This window comes from Acomys russatus, chromosome 2, assembly GCF_903995435.1.
Source record: "Acomys russatus chromosome 2, mAcoRus1.1, whole genome shotgun sequence".
NCBI classification, from domain to species: domain Eukaryota; kingdom Metazoa; phylum Chordata; class Mammalia; order Rodentia; family Muridae; genus Acomys; species Acomys russatus.
The window spans coordinates 73,172,088-73,193,474 of NC_067138.1; the positions used below are offsets into that span (position 1 = coordinate 73,172,088).

General features: G+C 42.9%; 1 protein-coding gene across 1 annotated transcript in view; it reads left to right on the forward strand.

Moving 5' to 3' along the window:
• The window catches only part of Pappa (pappalysin 1), a 245,077-nt gene that overhangs the window by 199,397 nt on the left and 24,293 nt on the right, over positions 1 to 21,387 (forward strand). Inside the window, exons 16-19 of the mRNA XM_051163182.1 lie at positions 5,469 to 5,679; positions 6,857 to 7,028; positions 14,761 to 14,908; positions 19,303 to 19,412. Of these exons, the coding sequence (XP_051019139.1) occupies positions 5,469 to 5,679; positions 6,857 to 7,028; positions 14,761 to 14,908; positions 19,303 to 19,412 (641 nt within the window). The remainder of the gene's footprint in view (positions 1 to 5,468; positions 5,680 to 6,856; positions 7,029 to 14,760; positions 14,909 to 19,302; positions 19,413 to 21,387) is intronic.

Below are 21,387 nucleotides of genomic sequence, written 5' to 3' on the forward strand. Positions count from 1 at the left end.
GAGGGGGGAAGTCTTGTCAAATTCAGGAAAAACAATGTTAAGACAAAGACAATAAATATTGAATTAATGGATTAAAATATACTACTTTTATTACCTGGTGAATATCAACTCAGCCATCATAGGTGCATTTACTATTGACAAGGGAGCACAGCTTCTGAAGTAAGCATGTCTTCATAGTTCAAAGTCTATGGAAGGTCTGCTTTCTACTTCTAATTCTTGTGCCCTTTTTCTATTTCTGCTTTTTATGTGAGCATATAAAACTCGGTCAACTAACTTGTTTCCAAAAGATACTCTGTTCTGTGGAGCATTTTCTGACTTCTTGAGTCTTGCTGAAGATGAGGTGAATGTGGCAGGCTACATAGTGACAGGTATCCACCTTGTTTACCTGGTGAAGCAGTCTTTCTATGTTTCACATTTGCTTTCTTCCACCTGTGTTTGCACAGAAGTAAGCAATGTTCCAGATTCCTTTATTTCTCAGTTTAGAAAGAATTTTTCATTGATGATCCCTGAAAACAACTGCGTTATAGGACATTTTTCTTCCTTCATATTTAATATTGGGAAAGAAAAGTGGGTTACTTTAGTAAAGAAATCTGCATGTGAGATGAGACTGGAAGAGGTAGCATCCTACTGGGTAGCTGATCCTCGATCTCAAGAGGTAGCATCCTTCTGGGTAGCTGATCCTCGATCTCAAGATACTCCAGTGCTCTGAGTCCTTTACTCCACAAGCCTTTCACTGAATGCAGCTTTGCAGTTTTCTTTGCCCAGTTAATTAGTAGGCGCTTCAGTGTGGTTGAGGAATCTGACAGACCTTCTGGGAATGCTGCATGTTATGAAGATTTTAATTCTTGGCTTCTCAGTAGCCTAGACATACACATTTAGAGGATTAGCTCTTTCTTTTCTTTCTTTCCTTTTTCTTTATTGTTTTGTTTTGTTTTTGTTTTGATGAGACAGCCCTTTTCTATGTAGGCATGGCTGTCCTGGACTCACTTTGTAGACTAGGCTGGCCTCAAACTCAGAGATCAGCCTGCCTCTGCATACCCAAGTGCTGGGATTAAAGGTGTGAGTCACCACATCCAACTAGCTGTTTCTTTTGATATTTCTACAATACTTCATCTTCTTCCTGACTTTCTCAAGGTCCATACACTGTTGTCCAAAATTCTCATGAGTTACTCTTGAGAAATCAGCTGGAGGTCCTTTGTGTCCACATTTTCTGCACCACTGGCTTCTCTCCTTCTTATTCTACAATTTCTTGTAACTTCTGTTAGTTTCTGTTCCTTACCAAGAACAATGAAACTGAGTAATCTTTGCAATCCTAGCAGTCCTCGCCTTAGGCTAATGCAGCTTTTGGAAGGTTTGCTTGACCTTGTTCTAGTCCAGCTAGCTGAATTCTTGTTCTCTGCAAGCTATGTGGATCAGTATCCTTTCCATCTTAAAATGTCCAAGTTGTCTAAGAACCCAGAAGTAGCTTTTGATTAGGACCAGTGATGCCAACCAATTTGTTCAAAATCACAAGTACAGTCATGATGCTTCATTCAAGCAACAAATGAAAATTGAACAACTACTATACCACGCCATGTAATAAACAAAAGAAAAACAAAAATAAACAATAACAAGACAAACTGAAGGGCTTACACTTCACTTCTTGATTCTATTATATGACAATTTCGGTGATTAATGTTTTCATTCACACACTATGATTTCATATATTTTGGGGGGCAGAATATGAATCTTGTGTCCTGATCAAACCAGGGTTACTGCTCTACTGAACACTTTAAACATTTATCATTTCCTTGTGCTTAAAATGTTGAAAATATTTTTTCTCAATATTTGGAAATGTACAGCACAGCATTATCTGATTCCACTGACTTCACGGTCACCCTGCTGTGCCTTACAATACAAAGGCAAATTTTCCTTGAAAGCACTCACAAAGGGTCTTCTGTATAACTTCTTAAGAAAGGTAATCACAATGAGTATCACTTTTCTGTCACTACTAAATGTGTATAGTTTTTTTCATCCATACCAGAGAGGGAAATTTCCATAAACTCATTTAGAGATAGGCTAAGCAAGACTTATTTTGCTGACTTGACAAGATCATGCACATATACAGATAAGTATGTAACAATAATTAATGAGAAAAGACACAATTCATTTGGAAAAGAGCAAAAAGAGATGGATATATAGTTGTATCCTAGGCATGGAAGGGAAAGAGGGAAATGATGTTATTCTGTTATTGTCTCAAAAATAAAAACAATTAAAATTTTTTAAAGATAAGGAATGTCTTCAGAGATGGCACAATTAAGAACACTTCCTGCTCTTTCAGAGGACCCATGTTAGATACCTAGCACCCACAGAGTAGTTCAGAACCATTTGCAACTCCAGTTACAGAGGATCTAACAACTCGTTTTGGCCTCCCTGGGCACTAGGCATCCAAATCACATACATACATACTTGCAGACAAAACACTCATACAAATACTTTATTTATTTATAGACATAAAAATAAATAATCTTAAAAATTTAAAAAGATGAATAAGTAAAATGACAAAGAACCCACAACCTGTGAGAACCAACTGTTTAATATTTATACTCTGCTAGACATGTCAGTCTTCATTTTATGACTTAAGTCACACTCCCCAGAAAGCTTAGGTTGGGGACTATGAAGAGGGGAGACATGGTATTGACAAGATAATAAATGTCTCTTCTAAAGCCCTCTAACAGTGGAAACAATGAGAACTCATTGTATATGAGGAACTTGGAAGGAGAGATTAGAACATGCCTGAGTGCTCATAACTCTAGATGGCCTACAAGTTTGCCAACAATGATTGATTGGATGCTGAATCCAGCAGCATTCACTCTTTGGCTTTTGTGCCCATGGGTAAAGCATGCAATTGTGACCAGAACCAAAAACCTCAGTGTGATAAAGATTCTTCAGAGTATATGGGCAGTTATGAAAGGCACAGAGTGTATATTCCACACAGTGTTTTGTTAGGAGCCACTTGGCTGATGCAGGTAGTGGCAATAGCTAGGGAAAGGACATCTTGATCCTGCAGTCCATTGCTTGCACTTCTGAGCTGGTTATAAGGGTGGGGCCCATATCCATGACTCTGAATCGTAGTCCTCCTCTACCCTGCTTACTCTTTTAACACTGACTGATAACTTATTTACTCTCTCCTAGAATGGCCATTTTCAGTTTGATCCTTTCCTCTTTGTTAATATTCTGCAATCCTCATGTCATCTCACAACAAAGAACTGTGCCCTTGTCTTCACAGCTTATAGCATTTGTAGCTGACAGACATAGCCCTAACACTTTGATAAAAACACCAACACTTTAGTCATGAGTATTTTATCACCCTTGAGCAATTTGGAAAGGACACCTTCCCGTATCTTCTAAAGCTCCCATTCTTACCAAACTGCTGATACATCTGGCATTCCCAAACAACTAGCTGCATTAATTAATCCCCAAAACAATGAAGGGAAGTTTCCTGTTCTGAAGTCTCTTTGCTTTGATGAAAGCTCAATGAATCATCCGTTCACCCTTTTCTCTTTCCATGGGATGTGAAAATATCTAGTTAGTGGTATTATGGCTTACCAGTTTGCATTTTCTGTGGGGTTTGCAGTCATCCTCACGTCATCCAGATGAATTACGCCGATGAGGGGGAGTGAATTACAGGAAATTAATGGTGAGAGGAGATGCAAAAGAGTGTACAAAAATTGTAAGGCAGTTTTCTTGTCTTCCTCCTCTTTCTTAATTTTATCCTAGGTAGTACTTGACACCACCTTTACAAATACTAGGTAATGCATATTTGACGATTATTTGTCATGCTCCTTTATATAGCATTATATTATATGCACTGTGTGTATGTTATTTTTGTCTTGTTTTATTCATTGCTTTGCTCCCAACAAGTAAGTTACCTGGCACACCACAAGCACTGAAGAGATGTTAGTTGAATGAATATAAATATCTCTATCTCACATGGGTCTTTTCTGACCTTCTTGTGTAAGTTTTATATTAAGAGAGAGGGAGAAAGGAAGGATACAGGTTAATTTACAGACAAGGCCATCAATGGCATTTTGATAGACACTTCATAAACATGTTTCTGTATTTATTCTTCTGAGTATTGGACAAACAATAATTCAGCTCTTTCTATGGACACAAAAATTAGTGTTGACTCTCACACGAACCCTGGTGCCCCTTTTCTGACCACGTCCCCTGGATGGGGAGGCCTGGCGGCACTCAGAGGAAGGATAGTAAGTTACCAAGAAAAGACTCAATATTCCAAGAGCATATATAGGGGGAGGAGGTCTCCCTCAATCACAGACATAGGGGAGGGGAGAAGGGGGAAAGCAGGAGGGAGGGAAGAATGGGAGGAAACAGGGGAATGGCTAACAATCAAGATGTAATATGAATAAATTAATTTTAAAAATGTAAAAAAAAAAATTAGTGTTGGGCCATCCTGAGTGGAAAATAAGAGCTTCGCTGTACATATAGACACAATCTCTTATTTTATAAACACCCTACTTGTAGTAAGACAAACTTGGTTTTGGACCTTTTGTCTCTTGCTATAAGAGCTTGAATGAACTACCCTCTCTTTTGCAAATAAAAATTAGTGTGCTAAGCAGCCTGCATTTCAAAAACACTCTTTGCATAGTAACTGCTCAATAAACATCAAGCTTCTGCCTGTCACTGATTGTCGCCCACCTGCTTCAAATCCAGAGACTCCCATGTGCTTACAGCACTGGTTGTCAACTCCATTCACTATTAACCAATCAGATGAGAAGCCATGGAGAAACACCCACTGCAGTTGCTCCTCTAATTGTCTTGAGTTTGGGAAAGGCTCTGTGTTCATAATACACGAGCTGGCAATGAAAAGCTTAGCTTCTGGCTTTTACTTTTATCTGCACTGACACCTATCAGGCAAGCATCCTGAAGGCAATCAGCACTCTGTCAGAGCTGGCTGGCACTTGTGGCGGGAAGTACTGCTCTCTCAGTTTTTCTGATAGAACTTCCCTGAGCACTGGGTTCTGAATAGAAAAAAATAACCTCCTGAAAACATGGTGTCATCACTTCCAGACATGGGGAAGCCAGGACAGATATAGAGCCCAGCTCCAGAGACAGCCTCGGGTCACACAGAGCACTGTTGGTAGGGCTAACACCATTTAGTCTGGTCCAACTGTCTCAGGCGAGGACGCATACCTGTAGGGAACAGGAATGATGGAAAGACAAGGAAGGGCTATTTCCTGTGAAGTATATGAGGCCCAGAATTATTTGGACTTTAATGGATTGTAGAAATGGGCTAAGTCTTGCTTCCATAGCTGCTTGCGTTACAGAAACTGCTCAGTGCTCTCCAGAGAGCCTGAGTTCTTAGAGGAAGGCATTGGAATTCCAGCCAGGGATCTCTGGGGACCTCATGTTGATTCAAATCCTGGTGGCTCATTCCTCTGCTAAGCCTGTCTGCCTGTGTCTTCCAGGCAACAATAGCCTCCTGACCTGTATGGAAGATGGGCTGTGGTCCTTCCCAGAGGCCTTGTGTGAACTCATGTGCCTCGCCCCACCCCCAGTTCCCAACGCAGACCTGCAGACAGCCCGGTGCCGAGAGAACACGCACAAGGTGGGCTCATTTTGCAAGTACAAGTGCAAACCTGGATACCACGTGCCTGGCTCATCTCGGAAGTCCAAGAAGTAAGTGGTGCTAGGAATAGGGTTGTGGACTTTGCAGAGGAGCAGAATCAGATCAGGCTACCTCTTTGGAAGCACACAGTTCTGGCTCTGCTGAAGGCCATATCAAACGGGATCCCATTCTGTCCCTTGGGACAACACAAAAGAGTAGGAGTTATATCAGGGCAGTGGTTCATTTTTCTAAGGCCTTCTAGCATTTTAGCAGTGATATCAAGGTGATAGAGTTCTCATGATGCCAATGAATTGGCAAGAATGCCTTTCACAAAGTACTTTTAAAAACAATACTGGGCGTTTGCATCATCATTGTACGGTCACCCATGGATACACATCCTGGAAGGAAAAAAAGAGAAGACACGGGTATGATGAGCACTGAGCTTTGTCCCAAACCACACCTGAGTGACAACCTGCCAACCCCCGGCAATGTTGGTCAATGTATGCAATTTCCTTCATCCTTTACTGTTATTATTATTATTAGAGATTATAAAATAGTTATACAATATCCCCTCCCCTCCCATCTCTCCAAACTTTATTTTCAAGTTCATGAAATATTTTCTTATTAAATACATATGTGTGCATATACTCACATATTTCTAAATACATAAATGTGGCCTGTTCAGTCAATATAATAGCATATCTATCTATCTATCTATCTATCTATCTATCTATCTATCTATCATCATCTATATTTATTTGAGGAGAAGACTGTCTCTCCTGCTCTCAGCATTCCTTCGTTGCCCTCAGTTCTTTGTCTAAGGATGAGGCCTCATAAGCTTCCCCTTTATATGTTGGCATGTCTATTGGTATATCCTTGTTTAGGTCATGTTTAGGCCGCCATGCTGATGAGAGTTCATGGTGCTACTCTGATATTTCTAAGAGGCAAAAATATGACAGCAAACTTCTTGTTCCTCTGGCTTTACAGGCTTTCCTTCCCTGATTGTACAAAGGTCTCTAAGCCTTAGGTGCAGGGATTGTGTTGTAGATGTATCTGTTGGCACTGGGCTCCACAACTCTGCATTTTGACTGGTTGTGGTTTTCTGCAATAGTCTCCTTCATGCAGGCCTCATCCATTCCACATACAGGCAAGGGCATAAGCACACGAAGACACTATGAGGGCTCCTGGTAGTTTTCAGGTTGAAACCACGTGATCCTTGGAATAACTATTCCTTCCTTTTTCCTGAAGACGGGCCTTCAAGACTCAATGTACCCAAGATGGCAGCTGGCAAGAGGGAACTTGTGTGCCTGTGACTTGTGACCCACCACCACCCAAATTCCATGGGCTCTACCAGTGCACCAATGGCTTCAAGTTCAATAGTGAGTGTAGGATCAAGTGTGAAGACAGTGATGTCTCCCAGGTAAGCCTACTGAAACCTGAGATCAAGACCCTTTTCCCTCTACTTAAAAACTGCTGTCTACATAGCCAAGCTTATAAAATGACAATATCACTGTTATAGAAGCTGAGAAACAAGACTTCCAGTAACTTCTTTCATAAGATCTCTGCTTTGTAGTCTCTTTACAAGCCTATTTTATTCAGAGACTTTCAGCTTTGAGATTTTTTTTAAGCATTAGAACTGTTAGACAAGTCAGGTGTGGTGGTGCACACCTGAGGCAGAGGCAGGCAGATCTCTGTGAGTTCGAGGCCAGCCTGGTCTACAAAGTGAGTCCAGGACAGTCAAGGTTACACAGAGAAACTGTCTTGGAAAAAACAAAATACAAAAAAGAAAAAAGAAAAAAAAATAACTGTTAGACATTTATTGAGAAATTACTATAGAAAAGCGTGTATAGACTCCTAGCACTTAAAAATGATCAGTTATGTCACTATGATAGGAGTTCTTGGGACTTTGATGAGCTCTGGCCCCTTTTCTACCACCATCATTATCCACATTGTCCTTGCAGCATTTAATGACATGAGTACACTACCATCATTAGATCAGTTGCCCCCGAAGCCTTCAGAAGGGCCTTTCTTAAGGTTGTGAGGACATTTCTGAGCAGTGTGGGACAAAGGAGAGCAGAAGGAGCCAGTATGGATTGAGTTATATCTCAAGCCATATGTAACTAAAAGATAAGTCCTATGTGCCTGCCTACCACTTGTGCTAAAAGGACTCTGTGAAAGGATATCCTTCAGCCTCTGTACCCAACCTCTGCTACTCAGTTGGACAAGCAGGGTGGCACAAAAGTAAAAATCAAAGTCCGAAATAATGCAAATGTCCACAAGACCCCATTTTCACAGAGCCCCCACTCAGTGTTGATAGGCTAGTTGGTGGGCAAAGATCACCAGTCAGATAAATATGGAATATAGCTGGGTAGACTTTGCTCTTCTTTGTGCCTTAGCCTCCAAATACAAAACACTGCTAAGCTAACACCCTTAGCAACTTTTTCTTCCTCTTCCCACATTTAAGCTATTCCTAGACCTACTCAGTGTACCCAAAATACCCACCTTAAAGCTGCTCCCTCTGTAACAAAGCAACTACCCTAATAGAACCCATCATAGTCTTTATTTTATTTTATTTTTTATTTTTTGTACCACAGTGCAGCCTCTTGATAATGTCTTTTCTTATTATCCCAATTCTCTGGATTCAAGACCTTTTGGCTATCATCTTTTTGTTTCTTTGGTATAAAATCTAATCTTAGTAGGCAGCATTTCATACCCCACACCCACCCCCAGAAAAGCCAGCCTCCTGATCCCCTCTACTCTTCCTTTCTGTCTTAAGCACTTTTCTCATTTGGTCCAGATTCCTGAACTGTATTCCATCCTTCTGACATGCAAGCCCCTCCTCTAAGGGTCCTTTGTATAAGTCCCTCCCACTCCTGGGCTTAGTTGCACCTCTCTCTCAGATTGCCTACTCATAGCAGCAGCCACCCATGCTAACTTCCTGATTGATTTTGCAGTGGTCCCACACAAGTCTTCCACTATGGCTTTCAATGCCCCTATGCTTCAGCACTTAGGACAGTGCCAGGCACCTAGTAGGCCCCTAGGAAGTGACAGTCAAATTAGGAACCTGATGCCTCTTCTGTGGATAAGCTGAGTTTAGTAGGTATTGCCTTTAAGCTCTGAACATCAAACATTCCCAGGTCTTTATGGATACTCTAGGGTGCTAATGGCCATCACTGTGAATCATGCTTGTCCTCCAACACCGAGGAATCAGGAGTCATGCATGAACCAAGATTGCCATGGCCTCTCACAGGCTGACCAACTTCCCTTTTGCTCCCTCACATAAAACTGTTGCTAACAATTCTCCCAGAGCCAAATAATATTCTGGCCATGGCCATGTTATCAAACTGAAACCCAGTCTGCCTGCAGCCTGCCAAGTAGCTTTCATGGGCAGTTTGTATTTAAAGGAGAGTAAAATGTAAATTCATCAGAAGACTGGAGTGTTGCTGTTTGGCAGTGGGAGGAGAGGCTAGACTGGAAGAAGCAGGGTATGGCTTGTCAGCTCAAAGAATGAGGGGGCATGTGCCAAATGGGCTCTTAACACAATTGATGTTTCTAGTTTGTACTAAGAATGAATTTCCTCTACCCTCAGACCAAGGGCCTGAGAGCCAACGCCAGTGTTCACCTTAGATTCCCTCTCGCTGCCTGTAAACACAGCAGGAACGCAAGGCCCATGCTTCTTGAATCCCACAGCTTATATGGAACAGAGATTCTTACCTTTCCAAACAAGTTCCAGATTCTGGCAGAGAAGGGCAGAGGCTGCTATGGGGAGAGTAGCTGACTCTCCATGGCTACTACTGGCAGAATTGTAAAAATTCCCCTGCATCGAGTCCACGGAGTGAGCCAGCAGGATGCTAGATCTGAGTTCAAATGCTGACTTCATCATCCCACCCCTCGACGAAGGGACAAGTTACTTAACCCTTCAAGCTTCAGTTGCCCTGTGGAGACATAATACAGCCTGTCTCACAATTTATTGGTAGTAGCAGGGAAAAGATCTGAGTACAGGCAGATATGTGTAGTTAGTGGGCCTATGCCACGGAACAGAGCAGTCCCAAGGACGGTACAAGTAGACTAGCCTGCTTTAATGGTCATCACAGTAGAGAGACCTATCGTTCTGGCTGCAAGCTTCCATGCAGCCTAAAAACAAAGGCAACAGACTGAAAGATAGCTCACTGCTGGGTAGTCCCCAAAAGTCACAAAGGTCCACTTATCCAGTGTAAGGATCCATATGATTTGCATGGAAAATTTGTCTCTTCTGAGTGCCACCAGGTCTCCGAAGGATAGCAGGTTACCAAGAAGAGACTTGATACCCTATGAGCATATACAGGGGGAGGAAATCCCCCTCAGGAACAGTCATAGGGGAGGGGAATAAGGGGAAAATGGGAGGGAGGGAAGAATGGGAGGATACAAGGGATGGGATAACCATTGAGATGTAACAAGAATAAATTAATAAAAAATTTAAAAAAAAAGAAAATTTGCCTCTTGCCCAGGTAATACCTGTAAGACAAATAATCCTTTAATCCCGCTAGAACTTTGTGTTATGACAAACATATACCACATCTGTACTGTGCTACCAGATACACAATGCAGAAGTTTATGGAATTTGGCTACAATGTCCAAATAGTTAAATATTAAACTCTGTTTAATTTTATATAACTAAAAAAAATGTAAAGTGTGTTTGTTGGTGCCTGTCATTAATCCCTACATGTGGGAAATGTAGGCAGGAGGATTAGAAGTTCAAGGCTAGCCTTGACTACCTAATGACTTTGAGACAAGCCTTGGCTACATGAAATATGAGACCTTTTTTCCTAATTTTTTCTTAAACAGTTTTACCAATTTATTTTTTAATATAGTGTGTCACTGTGTAGCCCAGTCCAGCCTCCCTTCAACTCATGACAACCTTTCTTCTCTTGCCTTCTTAGTGTTGGGATTTTAGGTGGGAAAGTCATGGCTAGCCTTGTAGTTCATATTTATGTGTAAATATCCATACTTACATATACTTACATATTTGACATATCATTTCTAACATTTATAGTGTTCTTGTCCCACTAAACCAAAATGGAAAGCCAAAAAACTTCATAACTTTGCTTTTTAATGTGAGGATTTTATGGGTACCAGGCTGGTACTAACAGACTTTCCTTTGTTCTGGTAACTTATAGCAAACACCAAAAAAAGAAACCATCTCCCCACTTTACAGACACAGAATAAAAGCCTATGGAGTCTAAGTCCTTGCTATAACTGACTTTGTAGATGGTTTTGACTCTTCAGCCATGCTGGTCCATTGTTCCTGGACACTTCCAGGATAGGCTGGTGACAAAGGGTGAGATTTTCTCTCCACACAACTAGCAAGAAGTGCTAATCCTCTCTAGATTTAATGTGCCTTAGAAAGCATTGAATGTGCGGAGAGATAAGTTAGTCCCAGGACCTAGTGACAAGCTCTGCAGGAGTTTACAGCTGATAAGGGGGGCAGCCAGTCTGAAGATAGGACCAGGATCTGAGGCAGACACTTGAAGCATCAGAGGACAAAAGCTAAACGTGATTTGTAGGCCAAGTAGTGAATCTAATAATGGGTTTCCAGAGCTCAGCAGGAACAAGAGAGGAAGAAGAGAGGAATCAACAATACACCCAGTCCCTTGTAGGAGAGACAGAGGCTGGGTGTGCAGTCCTTTCTGCCATGGAGCTGGTCCAGGCCATATGGTCTCTGCAATGGATGCAGAATAACTATGGGTGAGAGACTGTAGATATGGCTAGTGTCTTGTTTCATGGTTAACTGTGCATCTAGCACAGAGGGCTGCCCTGAGAATGTGAGAAAAGCTACTGCCATTAGAACTTGGCAGATGCTCAGAAGCCTTCACTGTAGCCCACTTAGCTTACAGATGGCTCCACTGATACCCAGCAAGGAGATTCCCACAAGACACTACAGAGCCAGGTCTTAAACTAAATAATAGCACAAGCCATTGTTTTTAACCAGTTCTTACTCCTGAAGGTGTTCATTACCCTTGTATGGCTGCTTCATATTAATTGTTTCACATAAATGCACTACTTATACATGAAGACATGGAAGGGTTTTATTTATTGGGGAGGTGGAGCATGGTATGAGTGGTATATAAGTAGGACATGGTAGATCTGGACTTCCATCGCTAATGCTCATCCTGTCCCCTGCCATCTGGCTCTGCTTGGCTTTGATGCTATAAGAACCCTCTCTCATGATTTGACTTATTTTTCTTCTACTTATTGTCTCTTTTCCCCCTTTGTTTGTCTCCCTTCCATTGTAGGGAAGGCACAAAGGTACACAATAAAGGACTGGGCCCTGGCACACACTGGTTCTCTTCCTCTATGCATTGCGTCCTTATTCTGGTTACTGCAATTTCAGGAAAGCACTCTGGGTTGACTTGATTCTCGGGGTCCCTAGAGGCATTGATTGCAGCAGGGAAGTTAGGAGCCATGGTATATGCAAAGCTCTGTGCTACTCCCATAAATGGGCCAGTTGGTTGTCATGATGATTCCTTTAGGCAGTAGACTCCATGCCCACTTAACAGTTGAAGAAATGGAGGCACAGGCACATGAAGCAATTCTGCCATGTCCCAGTGCTTGGATATTGCAGAGCTGACATTAACCTGTGCAGCTGTAACCATCACCAAAACATCCACCACTTGTTTCTTTCCTGTAGTGAGCCTCAGTTTTCAGATTTAACACAGCTATGGCTTCTCTTCCACTCAGTAGTTAAAATGACTCTTTAGAACACTGAACATGTCATATGCTCCACTCATATAGTTCTAAACACCTTCAGCTCTATGTGACTTTCTTGGCTGAAGAGATAGAGGGTGCAAAAAGAGTGCAGAATGTCTTTTAAAGACAGATTCATGAGCATAGAGAGGAATGCAGTTTTGGTGAAGGATGTGCAGTCCTCTTGTTCAAAATTTTACTTTAACAGGTAATGTCATGCCTTGCGGGGTTGGGGGACTTGGCTTGTGTATTTGGAATCAAACACACTCAGTGGGTTTGGTTCCCTGACAACACCCACAGAAGTACGGTTCTCAGACTGAATGTTCAACTACACTGGCTCTTCTGTGATCAAATTAGGCAAGGCAGTCAGCAAGGATATCCTCGTTGTCAGACAGTCAACAAGTGTGGAGCACAGCAAACAGTAGCCCTATGGGAGACTGCAGCATCTAGAAGCTCCAGAGAAGCTGCCATTTAGAGGGAGCAGCACAGACAAAAGTGTGAGGAATAGACATCCAGGGAGACAGGCAGGGGGAGCAACATCTTTACTTGAGTAGATTGAAGGGCACATGTATAGTCAAGAGGTGGGGCTAGAGATTTCTGCATTCCATATGGAAGCTCTGTGAGTGCTAGCCCACATGCTTGCCTTGTTCTGAAGGCTAAAGTGTCTTAGCAGGTGGGTGCCATATTTTAAAGGCAGATTTAGCCACAGATGAACCATGCAGGAGAAAGAGAAGGAGAGAGCGGGGGAGTCTTGAGAAAGTAACCCCGGTACCTTCTGTTCCTACCTTCCACAGAGGCTTCTGGGACTTGGAACTCCCTGAGTAGATTAGAGTTAGCTCTAATACACCCTCTGCTGCAAAGCTCGCTCCTCAGCCAACTCTGGCCCATGTAGTGCTGAGGTCTGCAGGCCTTGAGAGGCTGGAGGCCAAATGCATCATAGTCCCAGGCCAAGGATCCAGGAAATTGGGGTCAATTTCCTACTCCCCTGAGGACCCAGTAGAATCATGGGACTTAAAGCTTGGGGCTCTAAGAGGGGAAATCCAAGTTCTCTAAAGTCTGATGAAGCTGCAGAAGCCACAAGTCCACACCAAGCTACTTAAAGAGTCCCTCTAAGTTTCTCCATAGGTGCAAGCTCAGATGGGCCATAATATCCCACAGGCATGGGGGTTTCTCTTGAAACGGTGCCCACCTCTTGCTGGCCCAGGACAGACCTCAAGAGGGGCCCCTTTGTCATCCTTATTCCATGCAGCTGGTTTTTGTTTTTGTTTTTGTTATTGTTTTTGTTTTTTGTTTTAAGACAAAGCAGTTGTAGTCCCTCTCTGCCTTTTCACGTTTTATCTCACAGACACTCATTGTTTTTTCTCTCATTCATTTGTTTATTCATTTATGCCTTTATTTTTGCTGGCTACACATTCATTTATTTCCTGTTTAGTCAGACACTCATCCCGTCTTTAGTTAAGCAACCAATCTTGAATGAACAGAAATCTCTACAAAAAGGCATTATTGAAAGGCTCTCAGGGATGGGTCAGGCGACCTGCAGGCCCCTGCAGAGTGTCTTGATCTCATACGGCTACACATGTTTTGGAGTAGAATCCAGTCTCCTGAAGCCAGCATCAAAGGTTCATGCGTCTTGCCCTCTACTCTCCTTTACTCCTCCTTCAAGTCACAGGACAGAGCCACACTCTCCTCAGTCATGCTTATATGTGCATTTGCACACAAACTTATGTCTTCCAGGAATGGCCTTCTATTCCTTCTCTGTCTTCTTGGAGCCCCAGCCAGCCTCCAGTCTGATAGTTTTAGATATTGGGTGAGGATTAACGGAGTATGTCTTTAAATAGCACTCTTTTACTTGTTCATAGAAGAATGAAGTAATCTAATAATTCCCTTAAACAACTGATAATATAGGTACCTATAACCCACTCTGAACCTCTTGTGGCCATCATGGCTGGAAGTACCTTGGGAGAGGAAGAGTCTTGCCTGGTCTGCTTTATCATGGTTTAAGAAGTGAGAAAGTGCCCTACATAATTAATTACCTTTCATCTTATCGTCTGTATATGTAGAGCAGCTGATAGGTTCTTGACTTCTCAATAGAAACAACACTCATAAAACAAATCTAAACCATAATTACTCCAGTTGGAATTTTCCAAATGACCACTAGTACAGAAACTAGGAAAGCTAGAAGTTATGCAGTCTGGGGAGAGAGGAGCATGGTTCTTTTTGGTCTGAGTCCTCAGTTTCACCATGTGAAGATACTAACAATACCCCTGTATCAAGATGACTGGGATCCAGTGGTTGGTAACAAGTAATGTTGGAACAAGTTTTAAGCCTGTGGGGGAAAATGACAGGTTGTTTTCTCTTTGGTGCTGAGATACATGTCCTTTGGGCAGCTGGAGTCTGTCACATCCTAAGCATGTTTCTCTGGTGTTCAGGGCCGTGGAAGCAACACCATTCAGTGTCGGAAGGACGGCACCTGGAGTGGCTCCTTCCATGTCTGCAGAGAGATGCAAGGCCAGTGCTCAGCTCCAAACCAACTCAACAGTAACCTCAAAGTACAGTGTCCTGATGGCTATGCCATAGGTAAGATGGGACTACACAGAGAAGTGTGGGGTGTGCATGTCCAACCATAAGCCTAGACTGGTGCCTGGTGCATTTCTGAGCATGTATCCATGTGAAACCTGACTATCTGTGAGGGAGACAGAGAAGAATGACACAAACTCCATCTCCCCACCAAGGAACTCAGGAACAACATCCTGGTTGTATCATATATTATATGGTAGTCATATGTGCACAGTTATAGTACAGAAAAGCTGTCAGTGATCAATGGGGACACAGAAGTGCCCAGAGGAAATGATTCTTATCCACAGATTTACTAGACTTTGTCAAAAATCTAGGGATAAGAAGCTGAAACCAAGTGAACATTAAGCAGGAAGTATGAAAGCATACAAGATCTATTGTGGCTGTTTTCAGTATGAATTATAAAATGTACCTCATGTGGAACACTCCAAAGCACCTGGTGCTGGCTGGTCAAATTCTAGTCCTCCAAAGGGCATCATTACTGATTATCTTAACAAACTTTAACAGTTAAGAGAACGAAACCCTGAATAGACAATGGAATTTGCCCTATGTTCGGGGGTTCAACCTACTCCAAACCAAACTTCTTTCCACAGCATCCTGGATGCTTCTAGAGAATAAATGGCTTCTTGAACAGTGTGTGTGTGTGTGTGTGTGTGTGTGTGTGTGTGTGTGTGTGTGTGTGTGTGTGTGTGTGTGTGTTATTAGTCAGCTTGAAAAAATGCTTATACTGAATAACAACCTGGCGTTTGCTTAGTAGAACCCTGTCACTGGGTCAGATACATTTATTATCAGGTGCATGGTTTTCTTGAGGGAAACTGAGAGCACACAGAACCTCACTTTAATTTAAGGGCAAGGATACTGACCTCTTGAGATGATTCCCTAATTGACCAAAGGGAGACCTCCAGGGAACTGAATGTCTTTACTCAGTCAGTGTGATTTGTGGGAATATTTCCTGGTTGTCTGGCACAGAAAGTCGTCTGAGTATGTACAAAACCAACATGTTCTTTAGAAGCATGCTGAGAATTGTCACTGTGTGTCCAGAAACAAAAAGGCCCATGGTTAGACAGAAAAGGTGCCTAGGGGATTTTAAGAAGATGAAAATAAAGAAAGTCAGATAGCAGAATTTGTTGTCATCCAAGCTTAGGGCCAGCACCAGAACTCCTGCGCATTGTTTTTTATGCTGATTCCTGCCAAGGTTGAAAGACAGCAAGGCACATGCTTGCTCTCACTGATCAAAATCTTGCAGAATCACCAAGGGGGCGTGACCAGGAGAATTATGGGGAAATGCAGGTTTGTGAAGCCTGCACTCATAATCATTCTAGAAAGTTGGGCCACCAAGTTTCTGTAGTCTGTAGCAGTGGCTGTGGTATCTCAAAGACAAACCTTCCTCTTCTCCATCACTTCTGATGGGTGTGCATGTCTTTGAATACTTGTGAAGAGAAAAGTCTAGAGACAGTGGAAAGGATGTATTGTGTTGGTAGTCACTCATCCTATGGGACTTTTATATAGCAGGAAGGAAAAGAATTTTCTGTGATACCAGTACTATGTTTGCTTCCCTGTCCCTTCACACACATGTTAGCATGAGATCCTAGATGCTCATCCTATGGATAGTCCAGCATGGTCAATTAGTGAGTGAGAACCTCCAATGGGAAAGCAGAGAGAGAAAGAGAGAACACGAGGATACTTATAGAGACAGAGAAAGAGGGAGAGAAGTACGTAATTCTCCTTTAATATTTCTTTCTTGTAGTTATCATCTAGCCCCAGGAAGAACCCTACCCAGGATTCCTCTTTCTTTATGGAGAGGAATTTGGTTAGAAACTTTGTATTATGGCAAGGTAAGTGCCAAACTTGTGGCTGGAGACCTACCAGGAGTCACTGTGACCCTGTCTTGGTGTTTCCCCAAGTAAACTTGGGAGAGCATATGTGGCCATCATAAGCTCCAGGGGAAGTCACTCGCTTCCTGGGAGAAAGAAGCAAGGGTCTGATGAAATCACCACTGGGTGATGACACCTGGTCTCATATGTCACAACACTGCATGCTGCACCTGAGCTCCAGACTCTGGCATGTGGGAGGGAAGCCAGAGCAAGAAAGGACAGGAGACACAGAACAAAGGAAGCAGAGACAATGTCAGAGGACAACTAGTTTTTCCTCTTCCCATCCTGCATTTTCCTCCTTTCTTGAGATAGATGGCCTTCATCTACCAGAGGAAACACATTACACCAAGCCAGTAATATCATTATACCTTTATTTCATCTCTTCTCCCTCAAAACTCCTTTAGAACTGATCTCCTGATAACATGGTGTGTCACAGAATCTTTGGACAGCTAAGTGACGTCTGGCCCCCTATTCTCATTAACCATCCTGTGTTCTTCTCTTCTTGTGTTTTTCTTTTCTTGTTTTTTATGTGGTTTGTTACTGGTCTTTTCATATCTCCATTGTCACCTTTCTACCTTTTTGCTTTTGTGGCTGTAGCTGACCCACCACTGAGCCAGACAGTTAGGAGAAGCAGATTTGTGGTTAAGCCTGGCCTTTTTGCATGGCAGCTTAGAAAGATGACCTCCTTGTGCTTTGTCCCCCTACTAAGAAACAGGTGTGATGACACCTGTCTCACCATGGTGCTGGAGTTTTAGAGAACAGGAATGATATAAGGAATCCACCTGGCAAGATGAAGGACATATCTTCTTTTGGACTCAGTGTCCCTAGGTTACAGTAAAACTGTTCTGAAAATTGTTTAAGTCTGTGAGTCTTTTATATGGAAGAAAGATATTAATATGGTAAGAAGGATGGCATTGAATAAGCTGTGTGTGTGCATGTGTGTGTAAGTGTGTGTGTGTGTGTGTACACATATGTATCTGGGAAAGGATGTTTAAAATGGTTCATTGGAAAGGTTACTTGCTAGGAAGATTTGGCTCACTCTTTCACTCTTTCTGCTCTGAGTGGTATCAGAAGTTTGGCCAACATGACTGAGCTGAAGAATGACTTCTCTGACCTGGTCAGATTCTAACAGGCTTGGACTCATGGAGATATACCATGGATCAGGCTTCATTTTCATGAGACCTCAGGGTATAGGTGGACAGAGAAGAGAATGGCAGAGCCAAATTGGGGTCTACTTACTAACCCCTAACAAGAAGGTCTTTAGAAATCTCTGCACTAAGGCCTTATGTGTTCTATAATTGGTTTTGATCATCCATTCTCCATTGACTTACGGTCTCCTTAGCTATGTAGCTCATCATGTAGTCACCTACTTTTCTACTATGCCTCACTTCCTCCTTTATAAAATACACAACGCCTTCCTAGTCGTCATTATATCTTTTTGTCACTACTTCACTCATCATGCGTCCGCTCATTCACTCTCTCATCTCCTTACTAGTTAATGCAATCGTTACCTTGTTGTTTCTTTTACGCAGTTCACACATTTCATTTCTTCAGTGCCTATTGTCTGCCATGTAAAGTGACAGGCTGTGGCCATAGAATAGGGCACAATGGCAGTGGTGGCTTTATGGAGTTACAGTGTAACATGGAAGGAAGGACTCACATAGGCAAATGGAAGGCAGTAATATGACAAATCCCATTGGATGCCTGGGAAGGGCTTGATCTTCCTTGAGCAAGTGGCACTTGTGCCAAAGTCTGGGTGTCATTAGTAGATGGCTAGTGGAAGAAAAGTGGAAAGAATACAGGGAGGATAGGGGAAAAAGTTCAGTAGAAGGAGAAGCATGGGTAGTATGATCATGTGGTTAAACATATCCAGCTTTCACAAGGCCAGTTTCACTGGGTTCTTTCCCTGTGTCTTTCCTAGGGCAGTACAGACCATGGAGAGGAAGCTTGTCAGGGAGCAACACTGCATGAAATGCATCTGTGCCCAGCAGTGTTGGTTAATGCTGCGGTAGGCATTCAGAAAAGATATGCTTATTCTATGCCAAGAGCAAGGGTAGACATCATTGAGAATTTGAGCTTGTCCTTGAAAAGATAAAATTTGGCCCTTAAAAGAAAATTTGAGTCAATTCAGGGAGATGAGGCAGATAGGTATTGAGTCCTATTGGGCAAAGCAAGGCATCAAAATGTTAGGTGGGGAGGAGATTGACAGTGGGGCTGGAAGAAGTGTTGAATGTTAGGAAAATGGTGTTGGCTTGTGAGGAGGATTGGACAGGCTTTCTAGTGGAGACAGCATATAACAAAGTTAATCTCTGTGAAAGTCGCTGTGGTGGTAGTTGCTAAGTGCACCTGAGGCAGGAGAATGGAGCTAAAGTGACCAGAGGTGACTCGGCCAAGGGAGCCCTCTCTCCTTTCCTGTGTGGGCAGACAATTGCACTGGGAGTAAGAGAAAAGTGGTGCCTACAGCCTGAGCATGATGACCTGGAGATATGGCTTAGCCATTCTTTACTGTGTGCTTCCCCTCAGGGTCAGAGTGTGCCACCTCGTGCCTGGACCACAACAGCGAGTCCATCATCCTGCCAGCTAATGTGACGGTGCGTGACATTCCCCACTGGATGAACCCCACAAGAGTAGAGGTGAGTGACTACAGCCACCTAGCTATAGCTAAGAGGGAAGAAAATGTCATTGCTGAGCTCTTACTATGCCTTGGTTCCATCCAACGTCACCCTGTCTGTGCGTGGGATCTCATTTCATCATATCTGTTTTGTGGAGGACTTTTTCCACAACAAAGTTTCAATCTATTAACTTTTTAGTACACCTCATCAGCTTCTTCCTAAAAGCCTTATTTATTTTCCCACCAACCATCTAGTATACCAGTGAGGAAACTGAGACTGCAAGTGCACATAAATAGAAGACAAACAGCTGGATCCTGGTCTAGCATTTGTTTGTGTTGTCTGTACCTATAAGAACAGGGATTCTTGGAGTATCTAGCTCCTTCCATGTAATTGTACTTTATGTTGCCTCAATCTCTTTCATGTTTCTCCATGCTTTTCTTATTTGGTGGGAGGCAACCAACACGGATATTTAGGACAGTGAACTAGTTGAGCTCTGTGTTTGTGGAGTACATGTTGTTTACAGGTATCTGGGACTCTGCATATAGGATGACTTAAACCTCACCCTGTGGTCTGACCTTATAGAGTCTTCTTTCTCATGTGTCCCCAAAAGAAGGATCAGACCTGATGCTTACTCTGAAAACTGACCTTTCCGTAATGCCAGGCTGTCTGGCTCCTGTACAGATGAGAGCTGCTGCCCCCCTCCTCCCCGCACCCCCTGCAGTGGTACCACTACCAGCTTGGCCTGGGGCTTAGCCATTGGTTCTTAGTTTCTCTTATGATGCCTGACCAGTTTGGGGCTCCAGAAGTGATTTGGGAAGCTACTCTCATCTGCCAATAGAGTGTATTTCTGGGGTTTCTATGGATCCTTTTGAGCACTGAGGAGAAACAAAATGGGGCAACAGGAGCAGAGAGTGGGCAGGCAAGTCCCAGCTGTTCTGTATATCTATCCACCAGCCTTTCTGCCTGGGATTGTGGGAGCTGTGTCTGCCCGCCTACCACAGATTGAGATCTGGATAGCTTTGAATAACCTGATACAGGGTATACTGTTTCTCAAATGAGCTGAGAGAATAGTTTCTTCAAAGGCTGACTCAGCACTCTAGGTGTGGGGACTTGGCCAGACCCTTTAGTTACCTGACTACACCTGAGTCTACCTTCCCTGCTTCCCTGCCTCTTTCTCTTCTGCTCTCTTTCCTTCCTCAACTTTTGTCTTTACAATTTGGTTTACTTGTATTCTGTTTCTTTTAAACAGCATTTCTTTTTCTCTCATTTACTGTCTTTTTCTTTTTTTTATTAACTCATTCATATTACATCTCAATAGTTATCACATCCCTTGTATCCTCCCATTCTTCCCACCCTCCTGCTTTCCCCCTACTCCCCTCCCCTATGACTGTGATTGAGGGGGACTTCCTCACCCTGTATATGATCATAAGGTATCAAGTCTCTTCTTAGTAGCCTGCTATCCTTCCTCTGAGTGCCACCAGGCCTCCCCATTCAGGGGATGTGGTCAAATATGGGGCACCAGAATTCATGTGAAAGCCAGTCCCCACTCTCCATTCAACTGTGGAGAATGTCCTGTCCATTGGCTAGATCTGGGTAGGGGTTCAATGTTTACTGCACATATAGTCCTTGGCTGGTGCCATAGTTTGAGCAGGACCCCTGGGCCCAGATCCACCCGTCATAATGTTCTTGTAGGTTTCTAGGACCCTCTGGATCCTTCTATTTCCCCATTCTCCCATGCTGCTCTCACCTAAAGTCCCAATAGGATGTCCTCCCCTCTGTCCCACTTTCCTGATAAGTGAAGACCTTCATGGGACATGCCCCTTGGACTAGTGTGCAGATATAAGTCAGTATATACCATGTGACTCTTTCTGCTTCTGGGTTAACTCAGTTATTATGATCACTTCTAGTTCAATCCATTTGTCCACAAATTTTGGGAATTTCTTGTTTTTAATAGCTGAGTAGTATTCCATAGTGTAAATGTACCACAGTTTTTTTT